At 45.7% G+C, this 21,445-nt stretch overlaps 1 protein-coding gene and 1 long non-coding RNA gene across 3 annotated transcripts in view; both read left to right on the top strand.

Annotated features, from left to right (window-relative positions):
- The first annotated feature begins 14,328 nt into the window (after window positions 1-14,328).
- Window positions 14,329-21,445, top strand: part of VAT1L (vesicle amine transport 1 like) — a 154,682-nt gene continuing 147,565 nt past the window's right edge. The window contains exon 1 of one of the 2 annotated variants that reach the window (XM_057533908.1): window positions 14,329-14,677. In XM_057533908.1, the coding sequence (XP_057389891.1) occupies window positions 14,451-14,677 (227 nt within the window). In that variant the 5' untranslated portion in view covers window positions 14,329-14,450. The remainder of the gene's footprint in view (window positions 14,678-21,445) is intronic. The other variant, XM_007182601.3, reaches the window with a different exon arrangement.
- On the top strand, window positions 14,704-19,880 carry LOC130705707 (uncharacterized). The gene is made up of 3 exons (XR_009006061.1): window positions 14,704-15,757; window positions 19,171-19,315; window positions 19,612-19,880. It is a non-coding gene; the product is annotated as an uncharacterized LOC130705707 (long non-coding RNA).

Below are 21,445 nucleotides of genomic sequence, written 5' to 3'. Positions count from 1 at the left end.
GTGGGTGTGATGAACGTATGTGGATTTGGGAACCAGCCACCCTGGGTTGAACCCAGGGTTTCCATTTTCTAGTGGTGTACACCTCAGTTTCTCGTAAATGGGAGTAAAATTAAAATAAAAGCACTTTCTACCTCACAAGATATTGTGGCAATTAATGAAATGATATATATAAAAACATCGAACACCACGTAGCTATTCATTTACTTATTAAAAATTCCTTCTCCCGTCAAAAGAGCTGGAAGGGAAGATGTATGCTATATTTTTTTTCTTAAAACAAGTCATTTGAAAATGTTTAAGTATAAAAGCAATATATGTTAATTGTAGAAAAGTTAGAAAGTACAGCTATGCATAAAGAATAAAAATTTCAGCATATTCATAAAATTATCAACCGGAGATAATCATCATTAAGAACATCCTTGACGTTTCCACACCTTCTTAATATCAAGGACATATGTACATGCATAGACATCACTCATCTGGATGCTTCTTCAACCTGCTTAAAATATCCTTCCATTGATGGTATTTTCAAAAGTCCCATGGTTTTCGATTGTATGGCTATGGGAGAGAATCTCTTATCGTGACTCTTGTAGAAGTTGAGATTTCCAGGTTTGTGGTATTATAATTAATGCTGCAGTGAAAATGCTTAGAGCGGAAATATTTGCATATGTCTTTAATAATTTTCTTAAAATATCTTTCTAAAAAGGGACTTGCTGAATCAAAAGTTTACATCTTCTAAAGGCTTTTGTTTCACGTGCACTAATTCCCCTCTCAAGTGTTTGTACCACTTTACACCCCCAAAAACACTCCATGTGGATCCTTTGCCTTATACCTAAAGTCACACCGGCTTGCGGCATTCAAAGACACACACACACACACACACACACACACTTCTCACACACTTTTCATGTTTACTGGCAAAAGAAAGGAAGTCAGCATTTAAATTTGTATTTAAATTAAACGCTTCCAGCTTACTAATTAGAACAATCTTAAATAAAGCACTGCCCTGTCTAGATTGTCTGTCTTGGGCCTTTTCCATGAATAGGGATGGCCTTCTCACTTAAGCTGTGTTTATCTGAAAAATGACTTTCATTTCTGGGCATATGCTTTTCCGTGAAATCCCAAGTTAATACCCAGATGCCCAAAAACACAGATGGAAAAATCTTGGATAGATTATGCAGCCCATCTGTTTCCAGTACTCTTCTTAGGGGAATAATTTTATTTTTACATAATTAGAGAAAGTTGGTAAAGTAAATTTACCTGGGACCCTAGAATGTTTTACCAAAAATAATAAAACCTTCATTTTCCCCCCATAGATATTCTGGTGTGTTAACTGAAGTCATCCAAAGCTGCTGCTCAAGGGGTCTTGGTTTCCTTTGAGTTTTATTTCCAGGGCAAAGACTGTGGAAAGCCAAGTTACTCTTGAATGTTTCCCTTAAGCACTTTTTCCTCTAGAACATTCAGTATTCTTATAAATACTTTGGTCTGTCTTGGTTTTATACCATGGTTCTTTCTTCAAACCATAGCTGAGCTTCCCTGGGCTTCAAAACACCTTTTCTTAGACCCTCTTCCCACACCAAGTGGCATTCTTCTCTGCTCTACCCTAGAAATTGCACTTCTCAAAAGAGCAAGAGCTAAGTGGCTCCTGCTAACTCAGTGCCCCGACCTATTCATGTTTAAGAGCTTAAAACCTAATATAAACTGTTTCCTCCCCCCGCCCTGACGCCACTTGACACCTGTTTCCCCTCCTTTAGTCAATGCCTATAATTACCCACAAAGAAAGAAATAAGACATAACCCTTGCTTTCTAGGATGAGAGGTAGTAACAGGTGCAGAATTAAGACTACCTTGCCCTCATGTACTGAGCACTTCCCATTTCTCGATTTTGGGAACTTTAAAACATTTTTTTAAAATTCGACCACTTTGATAATCTTTTGGGATAACTTTTAGTGGACGGTGACCAGCTCACCTAGTTTTTCTTTAGCCTCTTTAAATGTGACATACTAATAAGAAAAGAAAAAAAACTGTAGTGGACACTAGTCACCTTTTTTTGGCTACACAGCATCTGAACTTTCTTCCTGTGTCTGGGGAATACCCCAGCCTTGAACCTTGGAGGTAGGCAAACCCCGAATCCCACTCTAGAACCTGATGACACCAGATATCTGCTTTGCCAGCTTCCTTCCCAATGAGGGTGCAGGCTCATGGTCCAAGCTCCACTAATCAGATTCACACCCGAACTGGGCTTTGAAGCAAGGTAGCAGAGAACTGATTCTGAGGATGGCTGGCTGGAGCAGTGGCAGCAAAGTCAAGATTTTAGCAGCAACAGGGTGACGAAGCAGCAGTGGCACCCGATGTCTGCTGCTGGTGGTGGCGGCACAAGCAAAGCGGTCCCGTATTTACCAGAAATGGCAAGAGCAGTGTCCTCACGAGACAGGTTCTGTGGCCTGATTTCAGCGGGGCTCCCGGCTGCTTCCCAACTTCCATGATTCTACAGCCTCCCCAGGGACCCTGTGAGCTGCCCAACACCCTCCAATTAATTCCTTTCCTTTACATGTTAACTCAGTTTCAAGTCAGAACCTTGACTGATAAAAGGACAATACAAAATAATGCACTTATGTCCTATGAAGACCAGATGACCTCATAGCTGCAGGGCTGACTTTTTGTAGCAGCGGGAATTTAGAAAAGTTGGGAGAAAATCTAGTTATCACAAGATCTAACTGCAATTCTGGATTCAAAACAACATGCTCGGGCCTCCCTGGTGGCGCAGTGGTTGAGAGTCTGCCTGCCAATGCAGGGGACACAGGTTCGAGCCCTGGTCTGGGAAGATCCCACATGCCGCGGAGCAACTAGGCCCGTGAGCCACAATTACTGAGCCTGCGCGTCTGGAGCCTGTGCTCCGCAAGAAGAGAGGCCGCGATAGTGAGAGGCCTGCACACCGCGATGAAGAATGGCCCCCGCTCGCCGCAACTAGAGAAAGCCCTCGCACAGAAACGAAGACCCAACACAGCCATAAATAAATAAATAAATAAATAAATAAAATTAAAAAGTATGTGTCAAAAACAAAACAAAACAAAACAACATGCTCCTTGGAAGTCAGGATCACACTTGCATTACAAAGCTTGACTTTATCTGACCAAACCACACCACCCATCACACAGAGTTATTATTGTAATTTTGATTTATATGGCTTTTTACTGCTTAAAGATATAATATGTAAGCATGTTTGGCTTTTATGTAGTTGTTTATAAGAGCTATAAGCATAAGGATATTAGAGTTGGCTTGCATTCATGTAAGTGGTAGGATGACAATAATAATTTAAATCAATATGCTACAGCAGCTGCCAGCACTGCACGCCCCTCTGCCCTTAACACTTAGCTCTGCACTCCTAAAGCTGCTAGCAGTGAACACCTGCTACTCTCTGCCTGAGGGCTTTTGCTGTGGGAGCCTGCTTGGCCTGAAGGCAGGGCAGGTCAGCAGTTCTGAAAAGTTAATGCTTCTGAAAGCAGCTCTCAACAAATTACAGAAGGGGAATTCCTGGTGGATAAATACCCTAGCTTCATCAATGACCATTTGGAATAACTCAAAAGCACGTTCTACACTGCCTTCTATGATTCCCCGGTGGGGATGAGCCCCAGGTGCCACTTGATTGAAAATGTACACATCTCCTTTTTGCTCTCAATCCCTAAGTCTCCCACTCCATTACCAGTGTTTCCTGGGATCTCCTCCCAAATAAACTGCTTGGATCAAATCCTAGTCTCAGGGTCTGCTTTAGGGGAAACCATAACCAAGACACCTGCACAGCAGCCAGCATTGTGCCTTGACCTGCATTTCAAGTGTGTTAGGGACCGGCAGGGGTTGTATGCATTCACTCATACACCTGCCATACAATTAGATTGATTTCCCAGCTCAGTAGGCTAAGGAGACAGGAAGTTATTGGAAGAGTGATCGCCACCCAGAGAAGGGGCAGATGTAGCAGGTTTGGTGCAGTTCCTCTGGCCCCCAGAACCCTTAACAGGGGCACAGCTGCTGATGCCATCATCCGCACTGCGTGGAAGTTTCGCTTTGCCACTGCTCGTGTGTCCTCAGGTTCACACCGTCATTCCAGAAGAACCAGCCCTAACAATCCACACACATTGTTGTTAAAGCAAACGTTGCAAACACTTGGCTCTCCTGGTTCCTGAAACTCAGCATCACCAAAGGCACAACCTCCTCTCTCGGGATCATGGGGAAAAGGGTCAGGGCCCAGGAGTCCCGCAACAATATCCCTGCTTCTACCTCTGCAGGATCGCAGAAAACCCTTTCTCCCTAGTAATTTATCTCTTTGAGAAACCCTGCAGCGCATTGGGGGAAGGAGGAATGATGTCACAGGACGGCAGCCTGTGTAGTGGGTGAGTCAGTACCTGGAGATGGGGTCAGAGTTGACATTAGCAATAATGTGCTGGGTGTATCACTGGAGACTCCAGGCTTCTTTACCTTCATTTACTCTCTGTCCCAACCCCCAGCCATCATTGCTTATCCTGGTCAAAGCATCTACCCTGCTCCACGCACCTCATCCTGCAGCCTGCCCCAATTCCACTGAGGGCATGATTGAATTAAATCCTTAATCTTAAAACAAAGAACCAAAACACTTTGCTCTTGATAACCAACTGGATAAGCAGGCTTGTGCGATGCCAAAACTCAAAGTCAATATCCGAGAGACTCTCTCTATTTGGAAAGGCATTGGTATATTAGATTAAAGCATGTGCTTTGATTTTTGCCTTAATAAAATATGTACGGTCTCTACAACAAAATTGCCCAGGATGATTCAGTAGCTTCTAAAATCAGCTTCCAATTTATTCAAGTGTATGGAGTGAGACCTGCAGGAAACAGGCTTCTGAACTCATCAAAAGGACAAACAGTTTTCCAGGTTGGAAACATTCCCCCAGTGTGTGTTGTCATTTCAGTAGCTATCATTTCCCATCAATGTCGTCTCTGCAGAGACAGCCCGTGTGCCAGGCCACCGCCAACCTTGAGGACTGATGTGACCTCAGCCCCTGGGCTGGAAAGTCCCTTGAGCATCAATTAGTCCAAATATCTTCTTTTTTTTAAAATTTATTTTTATTTATTTATGGCTGTGTTGGGTCTTCGTTTCTGTGCGAGGGCTTTCTCTAGTTGTGGCAAGTGGGGGCCACTCTTCATCACGGTGCGCGGGCCTCTCACCATCGCGGCCTCTCTTGTTGCGGAGCACAGGCTCCAGACGCACAGGCTCAGTAGTTGTGGCTCACGGGCTTAGTTCCTCCACGGCATGTGGGATCTTCCCAGACCAGGGCTCGAACCCGTGTCCCCTGCATTGGCAGGCAGACTCTCAACCACTGTGCCACCAGGGAAGCCCCAAATATCTTCTTTTACCACCTGGAACAAGGACATTTCCAAGGTCACACAGGCGGCAAGTCAAAACCATGGACCTTCCTCGCTTGCAGGATCTAAGGATTCATGGCTTAGAGCAGGATTTCTCGACTTCAGCAATATTGACATGAGGGGCTGAATAATTCTTTGTTGTGGTGGCAGTTCTGTGCCTTGTAGGATTTTCAGCAGCATCCCTACCCTCCACCCGTTAGATGTCTGTAGCACCACTTGTGACAACCAAAAATGTCTCTAGACGTTGCCAAATGTTCCCAGGGGGCCAAAATCATCCCTGGCTGAGAACTCCTAGCTTAGAGCAAAAATTGCAAATTGGTGCCACATGGGCTAAATATAGCTCACAGATAGGTTTTGTTCATCCTATGTAATATTTGTCAGGATTTTTTAAATTGGGGAGATTTCACATAAAAATCCAGACTTCGGGCTTCTCTTGAGCATTTGGAAGACCTGGCAACACTAAGCACACGTCCTCACATGGCAATGATAGACTTAAGTTGAGTTTAGAATGGCCATCTGCACCCCTGTTTGCCACAGTCTCCACTGCTCCCTATCGTACCCCCCATCAGACCCACTTTATCTGTTTCATAATCTTTCTGGGTCCCAGTTTAGTGTTTAAGGCTTCTCCAAACTGTTTGTACTTTTCTGTTCTCTCAGGTACGCCTCTCAGCTCATTGAGGGCAGATCATGCTATTTTCTCTTTCTCTTTCCTCTACAGTGGCTATCCCTGAGCAGCCACTCAGAAACAGTTACCCATTGATTTGTCTAGAGCATCTTTTCCCAAAAGACATCCTGCAGAATGCTAGTCTTCAAGAGAAAACGGCTGGAAGTCAAGCAATTTTGGGTGAAGCTGCATTCAGTACCTCCATTTAGAGAATCAAAAGATTTGCATGTCTCTAAAATGAACTACATTAAAGAAAGAGGCTTAACTGCACTACAGAGACACAAGAAAATTTAATCACAGAACTCCCTTTTACCCTAGCATCAACCAATATCCCAGGAAACTACTGTGTTATTGAATAGACTTTGTAAAAGGCTGGATTGGAACTCTCTACTTTATGAATTAAACACAGTTATTGAAATATTAAGTGCGATGACAAAGGCAGCTACAAATGTGTAGCTGGAGAGTATTTCTCTAAGCATAGACATTTATTTGGATTACTTCTTTAAAATTTCTTCTAAGCATAGACATTTATTTGGATTATTTCTTATAAAGAGTATTTCTTCTAAGCATAGACATTTATTTGGATTACTTCTTTAAAATTTCCCCCACAAATCTGTAAAATTGGTGTGATCAATATCCATATCTTACAGATTAGAAAATAAAGCAACAGAAAAGGAATTAGCCCAGATTTCACAGCTAGGAAGAGTTCAAGCCAGGACTGGAACACAGCCCATCCAATCCCAGAGCCTATGCACCTATTCTCTGTCTGCACTGTACTGCCTCCCTAGGACATTGTGTCATGTTGTTTATGTGTCTGTCTCCCTCTCAGGACATGTACCAAGCCTTACCCATGAAGGAAGCAGAGAGGAAATTACTGTCCATTCATCAACGGCTTTGTGTGGGAAATAATACTTGGAAGGGTTTGGCATGGTATCTCATATAGTTTTCACATCCTGAAAATTAGGTCTTCTGATCCTTATTTAATGTGGGCAACTCTCTCAATCTCTTGGAGCCTAGAGGCCACATAGCTAGTAAACAGAAAACTGGGATATGAACAACTTGTGGAAAAAAGGTATGTGTTCCTTCCACTTTGCTTATTGCCTAGTAAGAATACAGGAACTGGATGGATGGGTGAATGGATAGATTGATGGATGGATGGATGGATGGATGGATGGATGGATGAATGGATGGTGGATGGATAGATTGATGGCTGGCTGGATGGATGGACGGATGGATGGATGATAGATGGATATTATTTCTTGCCCACTTACTTTGTGTAAAGCACCCCACTAAACTTTGTGAAGAGGAGAGGCATACTAAAAGGAAAAGGGTAGGATGCTTGCTCCTGAAGAGATTTTCCCTATTTCCTGGGGTTTGATCCTTCTAATCTCAGAACAGGAAAGGAAAAATGTGCCCTTCTCATATTGAGTATTTTCAGTTTACATCGAGATCTTGTAGCTTCACACAGTCATCACTCTGAGAAAGCCCCAACCATCTGGATATGGGCCAATCAAATAACGATGGAAACAAAACCCTCAGGGGAATCAGCTCTTAGCCCAAACCAGAGACATCAGGGAAATAAGAGACTGAGTTAGCTGGAGGGTTAATTCATCCTGATTTGTAGGATGATGTTCTCAGCTTGTAAGAAAACGAATGGTTGGGATGGGGTCGGGGAAGGAATTCTCCCCCTTTCGGGTTTCTCTTGGACTCCATCTGAGGAGTAAATGCTTTGTTTACTTCTGAACCTAAATTTTTCATCCCTATCACATTACCATTATTCACAATGATCTATAGCAAAGTACTCTGGGGAAAACACAGCTCTCTGCAGCATTTGAAAGAAGCAGACGGCATCATTGCAGTGATGATGCATACGAGAAATCATGTAGCCTCACACTAGGTGGAAAACCCTTGATAAAATTCAGAGGGAGGGGTAAAATAAATCACTCAGAAATGATCTTTTAGCATGAACAAGGCTTCAAAAACATAAGCTACTTGATTGAAATTTTTTACTCACTCTTGTGCAGTATACTCTTCTCCTCACTTGGCTGATGGTGTATACCAAATAATACTAACTGATAAGACCATGTCTCCAGGGATAACAGCTACTTATGGATAAAAGAATAAGAGCAGGTGAAATGTTTCTAATTGTATTCATACGTGATTGGGCTCATAAAGAGCTAAAATGGTCTTCAGTGTCTCATGACTAGCATTTTTCGGTTATGGAAAGAGAATTATAAGTTTTCTTGTTAACTTTCATTATAAAATGACAGTCAAAGTCCTTTGAAGAGAAAAATCCAAAAGGGTGAAAAGCTCTCTTAAAGGAGTTGTTGAGAGAGCAGGATTGAGTCACATGATTGAGATCCTTGGATCTCACTTTCAGATGCACTTTCAGATGTTATGAGGATTAACCTCCATTCTCCATAATATCATTCATTTATTAAAAGCCCTTCAGTGACATCTCTATATACCACATCCCAATATTATCTTTCCTATTCCCCATCAATTATCGAACCCTGACTCTCACCTCCAGCACTGTCACTTAACTAAGAAAAAAAGACATTTCCCAGTTTCCTTTGAAGCAGGATATGGCCATGTGACTAGGCTCTGGCCAATAAGAGGTAAGTAGATGTAAATATTTTGGTGGTCTCCTCAAGTTTCCTTAAAAAGAAAGATGTGGGCCTTTCTCTCCCATCCCACATGTCTCGCTCCTGCTACCTGGAACATGGGTGTGAGGGCTGTATCTTGAACCACCAGAATGCGGGCCAATCCTTCATCTAGTTGAAGTACAGAGCTGGAAGGAACATTGATCTTGATGACTTTGTGGAGACATCATACCATCCTTGAGTATATTCTACTTTCTTTAAGCTACTTCTTATTTGGGGGTTTCTGTTATTCATAGCTGAATCTAATACTTTGTCATCAGTTTCATAGTGAAGCCTTCTCTGACCTTCCAGACAGCACCTTCTATTCCTTCTTTACAGTGCTTACCATACTATGATTCTTTTGGTTTCATATGTATAGCAGCGATTGTTTTTGTTCCACGTACACCTTCTTGGAACTCACCATTGCCGTGCACAATGACCCAATGGCTTTAAATCAAGACACCTGCAACTCTTTCAGGATAGCTTGGTCTAACTGCCAATTCCAAAACAATCCATGTACAGGGCAGATCAGAAAGGGTAGGTGGTTAGCAACCCCCAGAAAGAGCCCTCGACCAACAGGACTGGAGGACGGATAGGAGTTGATGGATACTCCATTTACCTTGCTTCTTGATTAGGAGACCTTTGAGGTGTGTTCTACACTGTCATCTAGGGTTCTCCAGCAGGATTTAACCTGAGTTAATGACAGTGATAACCTGCTAGATAATGTACCTTGTACTGACTTCTTTCCCTTCCCTATATCAATTCCACAGACACCTACTTCCTAGAATCACCACTCAAATAAGCCATTTGTACTCAAATATTTGAATTAAGAAAGATTTGCTTCTGGGGAACCCAACCTAAACCAATATATTTCTCCTTAGTTAGAATGCTAGCTCCATTGGGACTGAGAATGTTTGTCTTAGTCACCATTCTATCTCCAGTACTTAGCAGTAGTACAAGGTCAGCACTCAAAAGGTGATGAACAGATATCAGTTCATTTTTTTTTCCTCTGACACATCTAGAGTTAACCATCTATGACTGGTCCTACGATATATAAATAGGAAGTTTATTCCACCACCTTCAGGATGGGCTGCACACCTATCCAGTACTTCTCTGAAGATAATGCTGTATTTGTGTCAATCATGCTTCATTACCTTTTAAATTACATCAACCCAAACTATAAGAAATTATAGCATACATCCTTGAATATGAGTTCTTGGATTTTACTGAGATCTTTCAGTGGCCATCAACTACTAACCGTTCTTCATTACTGACCTTCTAAATTTTTCTCCTTACTCTCAACCTATTCTATGGAATTTTTGAAACATGTAACAGCTTATAAAACATAGGCATTAGGCATAGTGGTTAAGAATCCACATTTTAGAGTCAAATGCCTCCCACTTCAAATCCCAGCTCTGCCACAGACTAAGTAGGTGACCTTGGGAAAGTTACTCAGTTTCTATTAAATTTTCTCCTGTGTAAAATAAGGGTAATAGTACCTATGGCACAGGATTATTTTTTAGATTAAACAATGTATTATAATAAATGACTCTAACTGTTTTGAGGAAAATACAATAGAAGAAATCTTACTGAAGGATATAGTTTCAGACATTGACTGTTTGCTCCAGGTAACCTATTTCTCTGGAAAGTTACTGAACCATTCCAAGTTATTTAGAAAACCATTCTGAAATCATGCTAAGATTGTTTCCCATATATTCTTGCTCAAAGATCTCACCTCTTTTGTGTGACACTCCCCTAAGATGGCTAATACCTTGAGCAGTTCCTATTTTGACTGTCTATACTCCTCCCACGGGGACACACACCTGTTCCCACGGCATATAGGAGCTAATAGAGCTGAGTTGTAATACTGTATTTCACCAACAGTGGCCGCTGTGTGACATTGCCCTACAATGTAAGATATTTCACCACTGAAACTCTAAATGAGCTAATGCCCAGGGGATCAATTTTATAAATTGAAAATAGATTTATTGTGCTTATTTGGAGAGATGCCTTGCCACATGGCACTTGTCATATTCCACCACAGAGAAGATTTGGGAATACTTAATGATCCAAATGGTGGTATATAAGACTCAGAGGAAGGTATTCCTCCCCGAGCAGCACAGATTGTGGTGTGTTTCCTCTTAGTTGTTGTCACAATCGGCTGCAAACCAATTATAATCTGGGGTTTGTAAACAGCCAGAAGATTCCCTTGGAGGAAGTAATTATATTTCTTTTAACATACTATAAGGCAAACACTTTCTCTTAAACATGCTGTGTGCTGAGTGCAAAGTAGATTAACTTTCTGTTGCTAAAGGAAAACCCTCAGAATCAAGCCAAGGGATCTTAGTGGGACAGAAATATTAGGAGGCCAATAAAGGGGAAAAGAACACCAAAAATGCCATGGAGTATTACCAATCAGGGGAAGGACTCACTTGACCCATCCAAATAAACATGCATGGCGACATGTCAAGAGCACCCATTTGGTGTCAGTTGTGTATCACACCACAGTCACTGTGTTCCTTTGAGCAGGATAATTCACCATGTTAAGACTCGGTTTCCTCTTCTGTAAAGCAGTAATAATGATGCTTACCTAATAAGGTTATTCTGAGAATCAAATTACAAAACATACCTAAAGTGTGTAGAAGAGTAGTCACCCCCAAAACAATACCACACCTTGCAGATGTTGTCAGCGCCAAGTCCATATCCCCTTTGAACTCACCATTCCCTGTCTAAGGTGATGGCTTCCTACTGAGAGCGTCCTGACTGGGGCATCTCAGCCCAGGTACCTGGAGCAGGCTGGAAGTGCCAGGGAGTTAACACTTCCAGAAACAGCCTTTAGCTGTTCAATTAGCAGAAAACTTAGTTTAAAAATACCCATTTCCTTACTCCCTGGGAGGGATAACTCTAAGGCTTGTTCCACACTGTCTTTGGGTTTGAGACCCATTTGTCCCCATGGTAACACACCCTATGTTGGTTTCTATTGCTTCCCTGCTCATTTTCTGACTTCCTGATGGGAGCTTCCTGGGATTACCTCCAAAATAAACCACTGGCACTCAAATTCTTGTTTCAGGGACTTCCCTGGTGGTGCAGTGGTTAAGAATCTGCCTGCCAATGCAGGGGACATGGGTTCGAGCCCTGGTCCGGGAAGATCCCACATGCCACGGAGCAACTAAGCCCGTGCACCACAGCTACTGAGCCTGCGCTCTAGAGCCCGCGAGCCACAGCTACTGAGCTCGCACGCTGCAACTACTGAAGCCCGCGCACCTAGAGCCTGTGCTCGGCAACAAGAGAAGCCACCGCAATGAGAAGCACACACACCACAATGAAGAGTAAGCCCCCGCTCGCTGCAACTAGAGAAAGCCCGCACATAGCAGCGAAGACCCAATGCAGCCAAAACTAAATAAATAAATAAATTTATGAAAAAACAATTTTTGTTTCAGGGTAGAATCCAGCCTCAACGTTATATCTCACAATGTCAACAGGCTTAATAATTTGGACAATTGGGTTTACAATAAAATGTTTAATTCACTAGCCAAGCCTTGTCTATTCAGCTTCCTTCTAATCTCCTCTCTTCCACCCCACAGCCATTGCCTCAGTTGAGCCTCTTATTTACTGATTGATTTATTGATTTTTGTCTGTCTAGTCTCTAACTGATCTCCACGCTTCCAGTAACTCCATCCTCTAAACCATCACCCCCTTACTGCCAAAGTTGTTATCCTGAAATGCAGTCTGGTGATGCCATTCCCTTGTTTTTGTTTTTTAAGCCTTCAGTGATGCCCATTGCCTCCATGATTATGTCTTAAATTTTATAACACAGTATGTAAAAATCCTCAAAAGCTGGTGCCTGCCAACCTTTCAGCCTCGTCTCCAGTGACTGCCAAACAGAGCCAATGCTCAGCTCACGTAGAATAAGGCAGTGTCTTCCCAAAAGTCCTATCACCTGCCACCTTTCTATGTGTTTGAAGGTGTTTGAGGTCATCCGCCTGAGGAATCTGGCTCATCTTCAAGGTCTGGCTCAAGTCCCCCGCTCTCTGAGGTCTTCTTCAACTGTACCCTCCTCTGGGTTCCCACGGTAGCATCTGCATTCACAAACTCATTCATTCATTCAACAAGCACTTTTCTGAGTATATTCTACTATGTACCAATCATGTGTTAACCTCCCAGGAAAACCATGCTGGATAAATGCAGAAATAGCTCCTGCTCACATGAAGACCACAGCTGGAAAAGGGAAAGACATTAACAGGTAATCATATTAAAGTGTGTTACAAACTGTCATGAGAGTTTACCATACAGGACAGCCAACATACCCTGGGGTTGGGGAGCTTCTCACTAGGAATGGGTGTTTCAGTTGAGAGTGAAGTAAGAATTAACACAAGGAGGTGGGATATACATTCCAGGCTTGGGGACAACAGCGGGTAGGAGGGAACCTAATACTCTTTTTGAGGAATAGAAGGCCAGGGCATTAAAGCAGAGAGGCCGAGGGAGAAGAGGCACTGACACTATTCATTGTGTCCTGTCGATTTGTTGACTGTGTCCTCCCTGCCTCACACTCTGAGAATGAGCTCCTCAAAGGTAAGGACCATGAGTTATGGAAAGTCATGTTCAGCCCAGCATTTAGCACAATGCAAATAAACAAAATTAATGTACCCATTTTATGGATGAGGAAGCTGAGGCCTGAAAGACTGAATGAGTCATCCAAGATCCCAAGGCTGGCTGTGGTTGCACTGTAACTAGAATATACACCTATCATTCCTCAACTGCACCTTTCCTTAAACTGCCGTAAGGCAATCCCCCATCTTTTTTCCTTAAAAAAAAAAAAAAAAAAATCTAAGATTTTCCCGTGAGCTCTTTTTCAAAGGCCTCGATAACAAAAGACAAAAAGCCAGTTATTGCTGTGCGCGCGTGCACTTGTGTGTGTGTGTGTGTGTGTGTGTGTGTGTACACGACTGTGTTGCAGAGGGGTGCACACTGATCTGATCTTCTCGGGGGTGGGGGGAGGTCAAATCAAGAACAGGACCGCTTTCTGGTACTGAATTCTTTTTGGAGCCTCTTTAACAGCCCCAAATGGTGTGGGTAGTGAGAATTAGCCATCAGAAGGTGCTCCTGGCGATGCTGTAAGGAGCATCCGCGATAACCCTGGAGGTCCTGAGTGTGAAGACCCTGGATTTGGACTCCTCGGGGCAGCGAGAGAGATTTCTAGTTTCCAGCTTCCAGAACCTCTCCTCTCTTCTAGATGGGACTGATGGTTTGGGAAAAAGCACCATTTCCAGTCTATCTCGCCCGCCCCCGCATGTCGGTGGGAGAGGAGGCAACCTTGGGGCGGGGAGGCATCCTCCAGACCCAGACATTCATCTCTGTCCATTTCAAGGCGCCCAGCCTGCGCCGTATATAATGAAGTATTGCGCCCACAGAGGAGAACAAGGCGTCCTCTCTTCATGTTTAATTCACGAGTTTGGGGCAAATCTGGACTCTGGGTCTACGATCAAGAGCTTGATTTGACACTGGTTGAGAAACTGGAGTTGAGGCTTTGATCGGGCAGGGTAGAGCGGTGGGGAGCGAGATGGGGTGGACAGGGGCGCGGCTCTTGGGAGGATTACGGCGGAGGCTGTGGACCGCGGCGCTGCTCGCAGAGGCTGCAGCCATTGCACCGCTGAGCATCCCACATTCAACAGGAGGAACCCGCGGGAGAGGAGCCCCGAGCCCCCCGCGCCTCAGCCGCTGCAGCCCGTGCGCCCCGCGCCCGCGCGCGCCATGGCCAAGGAAGGCGTGGAGAAGGCGGAGGAGACGGAGCAAATGATCGAGAAGGAGGCAGTCAAGGAGCCGGCGGAGGGCGGCGGCGGCTCTCACCGCCTCGGGGACGCCCAGGAGATGCGCGCCGTGGTGCTGGCCGGCTTCGGGGGGCTCAACAAGCTGCGGGTCACCAGGAAGGCCATGCCCGAGCCGCAGGACGGCGAGCTCAAGATCCGCGTCAAAGCCTGGTCCAGTATCCGCGCCTTTCTCTTTTTCTCTCTTTGCGCGCTCAGCGCTCCGGGGAGCAGGTGGGGGGAGCGCCTCCGTGGACACCCCCCTCCGCGCCCTCACCCGGGTCTCTGAGCCTCCCCGAGGCCCTGGGCCAGCGGATGCTGGGGAGGGTGCTGAGAGGCGGCCCTCGGCCTCCCCAGGCCGGATCTCGGGGTGACCGGAGGAGCCTGTGAGAGGGGAAGGGTCGATGTGGCGCCCCGCGCTCAGGGTCTGGAAGACTGCGCGGCGGGAGCTCTCCGTGGGGTTACAGCTCAGCTGCCACGAGAGGGGGTTTGACGATAACATGCTTAAAAAATAACCGTCGGCTTACTGTGTACGAGCCATCGTTTTTTAGAGTTTTATGTGTGCGATCTTATTTAATACTTCCTGGGACCCAGTGAGTTAGGTACCATCATTGTCCCCCCCATTACAGGTGCGGCAACCAGGGCTCGGAGAGTGATTTGCCCAAGATAATTCAGCCGCCACTAAGTGGCATGGCCAGGATTTGATATTGGATCTTTTCAGCCTCTATGCTATTGTCCTGGTGGGGCTGGGGACGAAGTGCGGGGCTGGGGAAATGCGTCCTTCCTCCTCACCGCTGCACTCCCGTCCTTGTGGTCTGATATGGGGAAAGGGACTGGGAAGCATCCTAGGTACCCAGCATCTAAGCCCCGTGAGGGGTGAGGCCAAGACTACTATTTCATCCCCCCTCTTTCCCCACAAGCATCTTCTGTGTTTCTCTGAAGAGGAAAAACACAAACAAAACAACTGAATCTTCTCCTAACTCCTGCTGCCATCTCAGGAGGAGCTCAGCAATCTGAGTGCCCTTCTATTCCCCACTCCTCCCCGGGGAACTTCAGACTGCCGCCTCCCTCCTCCCTTCCCCCTCCCCCCGCCCCCCGAACCGGCTGGGCTTCCTCCTGGAGTGTCTAAGCCTCTCTTGTGCTGTTACTATATGGTCATTTCCTTGGAATTCTGGGGAGGGAGGGCTCACCCAGAGGGCTCACTGGGCCACCACTCTTGACTTGTCCATGCAGCGGCATGGGAGGCTTTTCAGGGTAAGTTGCTGTTAGCACAGTGAGATGGGCCCACCCCTTCCCATCGCGGTTTTTTAAAGCCCCCAACAGACACTGCTCCCTAAAAGCAGCAGCCAGCTCACCGGTTCCCAGGTTAGACCCCCAAACTCAGAATCTGGGAACAATCTGGAGGCAAGAAAAAGGCAAAGGAGCTTCCCCTCCCCTCTGCCGCTTTGAGAGCAGACGCGGGTTTCCTTCGCCAGACTGGGAGGAGGCTGGAGAGAGGTGGTCGCTGCTCTCTGGCTCACGCATCACGTACGGGGCTGGTCATGCTTGACTCTATAAACACGGGGGCCTCTCCCTGGGAAGTTCAGGGCAGGGGACAAGGCATCGGCCAGCTGGGGGATCCTATATGGTTCTATTCTGTTAACTCTTGCTGAAACAAGCTGGCTGATCCCAGAAGGCAGAGCTTACCTCTGCCCTGCTCACCAATAAATTCCCAGTGCCCAGCACAGAGCTTGGCACCCAGTATATCCTGAATAAGCTCTTGCTGAATGACTAAGTTACTGCTGGATGAATGGATGGAGGAAAGACGCCTGGAGGGGGATTGTTGAGTCATTATTTTTCTTCACTTGCTGGTGGAAGAATGTCTATCTAGTAACATTAAAACTGTGTATTGATAATTCTCCTTCCTAAACCACCCATCAAAAATACTGTGTGTGTGTGTGTGTGTGTGTGTGTGTGTGTAATTTATGACCCTCCATTCAAATTGAGGACCAGGTTCTAGGACTCTTCGTCAGAGTGTATTTTCAGAGAGTGAAAATGTTGAAGCTACTTTTTAAGAGAAAAGATTGTCACCTGCAGGGCAAATAGGTCTGGATTCTCCAGCCTTTTGCTTACTGCATAAATGCTGAGAGTATCTGAAGCGTTTGGAAATAATAAATGTCAAGATGAAGGCCGGGAGATTGATTTTCAAAGCCAGACACTGAAGCCTGTTCTTCACTGGAGCCGTACACACACACACACACACACACACACACACACACACACACACACACAATGGAATCACTGCAGATCCCCCACCCCAGTTGTTCAGAAAGCTAGCCAGCCATGGGGGGTGAGGGGGCGGATTTGGAATACAGTATTGCAAGGGCCCAGATTGATTTTCATTCCCCGAAGCTGGAAGCAGAGGTAATCGGTTTTGCAAGGGGGGACTGGAATGGGTTTGTGAGCACTGCCCGCTGGGCCCTTCTTTCTCCACTGGGATAGGATTGGCTGGCCAAAGATTCTCATTGATTGTAAGTTCAGCCTTGGGAGCCAGGATGACTCATTCTGTAGTTTTATGAATCAGCTGATCGCCTCCTGGATGAAGGTTTCCCTCTTATCTGTTCTCCCTCTCTCTCTCTCTCATTCTCTATTTTTAATGTAAACCTTTTATCATCAAATAGAATATGCTTTTTGCTAGAGAATAAAGCATAGTTTATCTGAACTAGTAGTATTCAGACCTGGAATGAGGGTCCAAGTTGGTTACTGTATAAATTTTATGGAAATGGAAGAGAAGAGGCAGGGGGAAATACATATTTTATCTCATTTACCCCTCTTGTCTGTGGTCTAACGCAGTAGGTATTACGGTTAGAGCAAACTGAGGCTTGGAGATGTTCAGTAATTTGCTAAAACATCACACAGGTGGTAGAGATAGGATTTGAATCCTGGTTTGATTCTCCTTAAAGCTCTGCTGTTTTCCTTTTATTCTATTTTGTCTCCCTCTGTGGAAAAGCCACAAGATACGTAATTTACTTCTCCGGACCTTTGGCACATACGCTGGCTTTCTTTCCTTTCTTCAGTGACTATGGCTCCTTTGATCTGTTTATGTCTGGCTTAAGGAAACATTCTCTGGCCATTCCCAGAGTAATACGGCTTTCCCCCCAAAGTGGAGGCTTGATGGTCAAACGCGGCTCAGAAAGAACCACTGCAGGGTGTGCAGGGTGGGAGGGATAGCCCAGTCTTCCATCTAAATTGTTGCCAGAGCATCAACTTTAATGGGGAATCTGCTTCATCTACCATTCAGTGAACAATTTACACAGCAAGTGATTTAACTGGCCGAAGGGAAAAAGCACCTGGCCTTTGGAGAAAGATGTATCCGTGTAACCTCGGTGAGCATCTCTCTTAACTTCTCCAAGATTTTTGTGCCTCAACTGCAAAATGGGGTTACTAAGATGAACATCATGGTGTTGAGAGGATCAGATGCAGGAAAGGGGCCCAAAGTTGGCACTAAGTAAACGGTAGTTGTTGTGACTGTTGTCATATCTATGCCTGTATGACATATTTCCTGGAGACTTGATGACTTGGAGGTGTATAATATAGGCAGTGTTATATCACATCTGCTCAGGGATGAAGAGTGAGACCTTCCTAGACATGAGTCCCAGCTCAGCCACCTGCTAACTGGCTATCCTAGGACTGGTCCCCTGGAGGCAGAGCCTGGGACAGGGATGCTTTTTGAAGTGGTTGATGTAAGAGGTGCTCTCGGGAGACTGGGAGCAAGGGAAGCAGGATGGGGCTGGGGAAGTGGCCAAGCAAGAGCTGGGTCTCAGCTGGATCCCACCAGGGGTTCTGGAGCATGAGTTGTACCATAGAGTCAATCTGACCTTGTAGCAATGGGGGAAGCCTTCTGGCCCCCACACCCCCCAGCCCCTGTCATCAGTCAGTTCTGGGCTCTGGGCTGCTTTCCACGTGGGGACGTGGAGCCCCTGTTCCCCGTGGAAGAGGGGACGGGGACTGCCCTGACCCCTGAGCAGCCAGCTCTCCCAGCAGCCGGAGGATGGGTGCACCGCCCAGTAAAAGGGATCTGAGTGAGGCACAGCCAGCGCCCTCTACACTGGCTGACCTTGACCGTTGCTCTAAACTTCAGCTTCCTGCTCTATAAAATGGAGATAATAACAGCACCTCCCTTCAGAGTGCTGTAAGGGGGTTTCTGCTGAGTCACACTGAGCCCACGGTGCATCAGGACCTTTATGGTGATGCGTGGCGCAGAGCAAGTGATCAATGAATGCTAGACATTATTATTATTACTATAAACTATTATTCTTGGTTTCCATAGATACCTTTTATAGTCTATCATTCAGACCAGCACTCTTTGGAGAGTGAAAGGGACACTGCTAACAATTACTCTGGGATAGCAGGGACAAACTGGAACTGTTCTAGACAAACCAGGGTTTGTGGTCTCCCCCGCCCTGCCCCCCGCAGGTGTTAAGGGTCCAATCTATGCCTTTGCTGCCAGCAGTCTTGTAACAGTGGAGGTTCTTTTGCACAGGAGCTGGTGGGATTTGAGGCTGAGGGTCTCCAGACTGGGCTGCAGGAATGTATTTAAGTGGCCATTAAGAAGCTGGTCTGTTTTGTGGCTCAAATTGGCTTGTGGTGGAAAGGCACTAATGGACTGGGGACATTTATTTTCCCAGACTGATTTACAGCAAGAGGCCACATGAAACTGCTGGAGTGAGACCAACTGGATGAAAAATAGTTGCAGCCATCAGCCAATGACTCCATTGGCTGATCTGAAAATGGGCCGAGGGCAGGCCACGCTAGAGGAAAGCCAGCAGATTGGTAGGATCCTAATATATCATGAGGGTAAAGTGCACTGGAGATGGGGAGGGAACTCATATCTATTGGGCACTTGTTAGGAGCCAGCAACTGAATTGCCTGCTATACACTCTTTGTTTCATTTTATCCTAATGGCAACTCAACAAGGTCAATGTTACGATCTCCATTTTAATAATGGGGAAACTGACATTCGGAGACAAGTTAAGATCACAAACTGTTAAGTGGATGAGCAGTATAAAAATCCAAGTCTGGGGGCTTCCCTGGTGGCGCAGTGGTTGAGAGTCTGCCTGCCAATGCAGGGGACACGGGTTCAAGCCCTGGTCTGGGAGGATCCCACATGCCGCGGAGCGACTGGGCCCGTGAGCCACAACTGCTGAGCCTGAGCGTCTGGAGCCTGTGCTCCGCGACAAGAGAGGCCGCGATGGTGAGAGGCCCGCGCACCGCGATGAAGAGTGGCCCCCGCTTGCCGCAACTGGAGAAAGCCCTCGCACAGAGGCGAAGACCCAACACGGCCAAAAATAAAAATAATAAATAAATAATAAATTTAAAAAAAAATTTAAAAAAAAAATCCAAGTCTGTCTTGTTCCTGGACTCTTTACATGTGGGAGTCTGATTATCAGAGAGACACAGTGACAAAGGCACAATGGACAGAGAGACAATGAAAGACCAAGAGACAGAGAGAGGCAGACAGACACAAAGACCGGAATCGGAAATACAGAGAAAGAACCATGGATGCATTTGACTGATTTGAAGTATAGCTGATAAGACTCAAAGTTGCATGCTGCCATCTTGCCTCCCAAAGTGGCCATTGTGCTTCCGAACCACACTCACTTTCTGTCCGTTTCTGTGGTCTGGGGTGCTTTTGGGATCCACCTGGGATCACGTTGCTATGGCTGTTGACCCAGAATACCCGTGCTGATTCGATATAATCATCACTCAAGACACTGAGTTCCTTCCTCTGCCCCTGTGGCCTCCATTGGGCTATGGCTACATTGGCAACTTGAGTGCAGGATGTCCCCAAACAACACAGCATTAAAGTGTCCCTGACAAGGCCAATCCAGTGAAATACGGCCAATATGATCTTCCCTGAGTTTATTCAAATAAACAAATGGAGTGTACGAGGTTAAGTGACACAGATGTTTGTAAAACTGAGAAATTGCTTAGAGGGTCTCAAGACCCGAGCCAGGAGCCACTCTGGCACAGAGATGGAATACAGTGTTCTGAGTCGCTCTGTGTTGGATGGGGCCATGAGGATTTGATAGGAAAGGATGGCTCTGCTGAGTCACACTGAGCCCCGTTTGGTGATGAGAAGGCAGAGATGCTGCTTCTGGGGTCTTTCTTATTCAACGAAGTTTGCGTTTTCCCATTATCTGGGTCCTCCCTGGCGAGGGCTGGTGATGGTGACAATGTGTGCTCTTGATCCAATAATGGAATGGACTTCCTGTCTCCCCAGCAATTCGAGGAAGAAAGGAAGCCCAGAATCAGTGTTTCTTCTATTTCACTCAAAAAGGAAATGTAGAACATCTTATAGGACATCTGACATAGAGCAGGTTCCCATAAACAGCTGCCTGATCTTAATTAGACAGAAGCCAATGGCAGTGGCTCATGATGGGCAAAGGGAGTGATGACTGATACTCCAGCTCACTCTACCCTCCACCGGCAGCATCTTTGCTGCAATAAAGCCTATCATCCTTGCCATTTTTTATCTGCCGCTCACCCATGAGTTTATCACCTTTACTTGCTAAGAAAAAGGGACTCAGAGATGAAGTGGAAAGAGTGAGAAGCTACAACAGATCTGAGTTCTTACCCTAACCCTTCCTCATCATGGCTGTGTGATGGCAGGCAGACAGCACTTTCACCTTGTCCGTATCCTCACGTTGGTAATAACACCCTCTTTTTTTTTTTTTTTAAACATCTTTATTGAAGTATAATTGCCTTACAATGGTGTGTTAGCTTCTGCTTTATAACAAAGTGAATCAGTTATACATATACAATATGTTCCCATTTCTCTTCCCTCTTGCATCTCCCTCCCTCCCACCCTCCCCATCCCACCCCTCTAGGTGGTCACAAAGCACCGAGCTGATCTCCCTGTGCTATACGGCTGCTTCCCACTAGCTATCCATTTTACATTTG

This window comes from Balaenoptera acutorostrata, chromosome 19 (assembly GCF_949987535.1).
Source record: "Balaenoptera acutorostrata chromosome 19, mBalAcu1.1, whole genome shotgun sequence".
NCBI lineage: Eukaryota > Metazoa > Chordata > Mammalia > Artiodactyla > Balaenopteridae > Balaenoptera > Balaenoptera acutorostrata.
Note: the sequence above shows the minus strand (reverse complement) of the source record. Positions and strands in the feature narration are given on the sequence as shown.